Raw genomic sequence first — 3258 nt, forward strand, 5'->3', positions numbered from 1 at the left:
AAACACACACACAAACACACACACACACACACACACATACACACACACACATATACACTACAAACAGTTTTATTAAGCTAGTGTTTGAAACAAAATTTTACAAAAGTTTATTACATGAAATAAGAATATCTAATTCAAGTATGAACTCTTTCAAACAAGAGTTTTGCATCATAAGACTAAAGTTCACAGACAGGTACATAACAAAGGTACAAGCATAAGCAATGATTTCTAAGATCAAAAATAATCATAAAAAATAATGTATTTGTACAAACTTAAAATCATTAATAGCTTCATCGTAAATGATATTGAGGCCTTGTTGATCACGAACATATATTCTCTCATTGTCAATTTCATAAAAATCATCATGGTTTTCAATTCCAGAGTATTCAATAAAATCTGTCTCTGAAATCCTGAAAAGATATGGAATCAAAATGTATTTCTAATACAATGTACAAGAACATGAAAGGAAAACAAGTTGTTTTTAAGTGCATGTAGATACATTTGCATAAAACTATTTGCATATATTAAAGTTTATGTATGCACAAACAGTGACAAATAAAGTTTTGTATTTGTAGCTTAGTGATTTAAGGCTTATTGTCTCCAGTGCTGTTACAGGTACATTACTATAGTGAGAAAAGAGACAATACATATATGCTTCTGGTAACAAGAAAGAAATATTATGCTTAGTAGGTATACTAAGGCGGTTTTTCATTCTCTAAGGTTTACATGAGGATTTGAGCTCAGTTGTACAAAATTAATAAAACATTCATTAGTTATGCAATGCTGCATCATCTTAGAACAGACACATCTCAGTATACTACTTAGAACTAAATACACTGAGTTACAAATAGTTTAGTGCAGTTAAGAATACAGTGCAGCACTGGTGGAGAAGTTCTAAGTATTGACTTTTTAACTGAAAACCAAGAAGGAATGGCAGGTATCCTGCAAGCAAAAGATACATGTTTGCACCTAAACAATGGTCCTGCTCTTTTTCTCTTTCAAATTATGGTTTACAATGTCTGAATATCAGTTACATTAAAATCTTTGTAGATAACTTAATAATTCAACATGTCTAAAGAAATAGCAATAGGTCCAACTCACTTAAAATCAGCAGGTGTGTTGTGAAAATAACCATGGCTATCAAGTCCTCCCCCACCTCCCATTGTTCCATCTGCTGTTGTCAAAATCCGATGGTTCTGTGCACTGAAATTGAAAATCAAAGTTCATAACATCCTTGTTTTTTTATAAAAGTAAACAAATTTATATGGACTTTCTTAATGACAAAAACATTAACAACAGTTATAATTATTGATTTCAAATTTTAGCACAAGGCCAGCAATATCAAGGGAGTGGGTAAGTCAATTACATTGATCCCAGTACTCAACAGGTGCTTATTTTATTGACTCTGAAAAGATGAAAGGCAAAGTCGACCTCAGCAGAATCTGAACTCAAAATGTTAACACAGACGAAATGCTGCTAGGCATTTTGCCTGGCATGCTAGCAATTCTGCCAGCTTGCTGCCTTAATAACAGTTATCTTTATTGAGAATGAAAGTAAACTGTATGCATATAATCAGTTTATTTCCTCATGCATGTGTGTGTGAGTGTATAAAGGTAAGGTGTGTGCAATGATCCAAAGATATCAAGTATGAGATTGGTGGTAATTAGGGAGGACATTAGAGTATCAAGCAGAATGCCCACAGTATTTAGTTTTAGTTTTCTATGTTCTGAGATCAAATTCTACCAGGATCAGCTTTGCCTTTCATCCAGCTGAATTCAATAAAATACTAAGACCAATTTAATAAAACAAATTAGATGTCAATGGAATTATAATAGAAGATTAAGACTAAGACTTCATAAATGTGATAACGGTGATAAACAAAGTCTGTGTTTTATAAATCTAGTCTAACATAATCCTTTTTTCTACAGGCACAAGGCATGAAATTTTGGGAGAAGGGGGTTAGTCGATTACATCAACCATAGTGCGCAACCGGGTACTTATTTCATTGACTTCAAAAGGATGAAAGGCAAAATTGACTTCAGCAGAATTTGAATTAAAATGTGAAGACAGACAAAATGTTTAACAGCATTTTGTTCTGCATGCCAGTGATTTTGCAAGCTCACCCCCTTATTCCAGTTTAAAATAATGAAAACAGAAAATTAACAAAGATTCTGGAATGTTATAATTTTTTTGTTACATGCAATTTGATATTTGAGCCCAAAGAATGGTACCACATGTCAGTTATACTTTGACAAAAAGCAAAAAAGTTACAAGAGGAATTTGTGCATTTAGCTTCTGAAAAACTTATGTTGCATCATCATAATTGTCAACATTATTATTGCTGCCGCCCTTACAAACTTCCACTTTAAAGAAAACTCCTCTGATGGATTTTGAGATGTTGTCTTTGTGAGGCAAAGTTCAGATCAAAACATTTGCATCACTAGCAGATAATTCTTAAAAGAAATGAATCACAACATCTTTGCTAAAAAGCCCATAAAAGAGCTGAGAGAGAAACAAGACATAGGGCTTTGGTTATACCCAAATTATACAAGAATTTGGGCCTTTTTATAAGAATGGAGTTTATGAGTATTAATAATTCACTTAGTTTTAATGTAGATATTTAACAGAATTTTCACTTTAGCACATGATTGAGGAGTGAAAAAAGCATGTCCACTTTGCCATATTAATAAACATTATATAAACATTGTCACATTAAAAATATTCAACATTTTAAGAGGCAGTTCAATAATTAGTCATCTTCTTATTTAGCTGTTTAGTGAGAGTAGTCACTAATTTATAGTGTGAAAGTTGGTGAAAAGTTACCACATTAGTGAAAGTGTTCATAGAGAGGTCCAGTGAACTTTTGAGAAGTATGTGTAATGAAAATATCAGAAGGTATTTTTATACAAAATAATTTAATTTATTAAAGGACTAGCAGAAATACCCGGCTTTGCCTGGGTTAAAGAGAATAATGAAATCTAAAAACGCTGTCTAGACTACACAACCCTCAACTGTTAGTAGCTACGATACCATATTTCTACATTAATAACTCTCCAATCCATGCCAGCATGGAACATAGACATTAAGTGGAATGCCAGTCTCTCATCTAGGAGGGTCTTGAAATCAATGTTACCAACTGGGGACTATGTGTGTCGCAGTGATAATAAAAAGACCCAAAGGAGGTCTGCAACGAAATAATTTTACTCAACACTTTGCAAGTGAATCAGTGGCGGCAAAGATGCGTCTCATTTACTTGAC

The 3258-nt window shown here is 32.9% G+C and overlaps 1 protein-coding gene across 3 annotated transcripts in view; it reads right to left on the bottom strand.

Annotated features, from left to right (window-relative positions):
• Positions 1-3258, bottom strand: part of LOC106870339 (uncharacterized) — a 164102-nt gene that overhangs the window by 85498 nt on the left and 75346 nt on the right. For all 3 annotated transcript variants that reach the window (XM_052966375.1, XM_052966373.1, XM_052966374.1), the window contains exons 16-17: positions 1102-1203; positions 273-410 (exon numbers count right to left, since the gene is read on the bottom strand). In XM_052966375.1, coding sequence (XP_052822335.1) covers positions 273-410; positions 1102-1203 — 240 coding nt within the window. The remainder of the gene's footprint in view (positions 1-272; positions 411-1101; positions 1204-3258) is intronic.

The sequence above is a fragment of the Octopus bimaculoides genome, chromosome 3 (genome assembly GCF_001194135.2).
Source record: "Octopus bimaculoides isolate UCB-OBI-ISO-001 chromosome 3, ASM119413v2, whole genome shotgun sequence".
In the NCBI taxonomy this organism is placed as follows: Eukaryota; Metazoa; Mollusca; class Cephalopoda; order Octopoda; family Octopodidae; genus Octopus; species Octopus bimaculoides.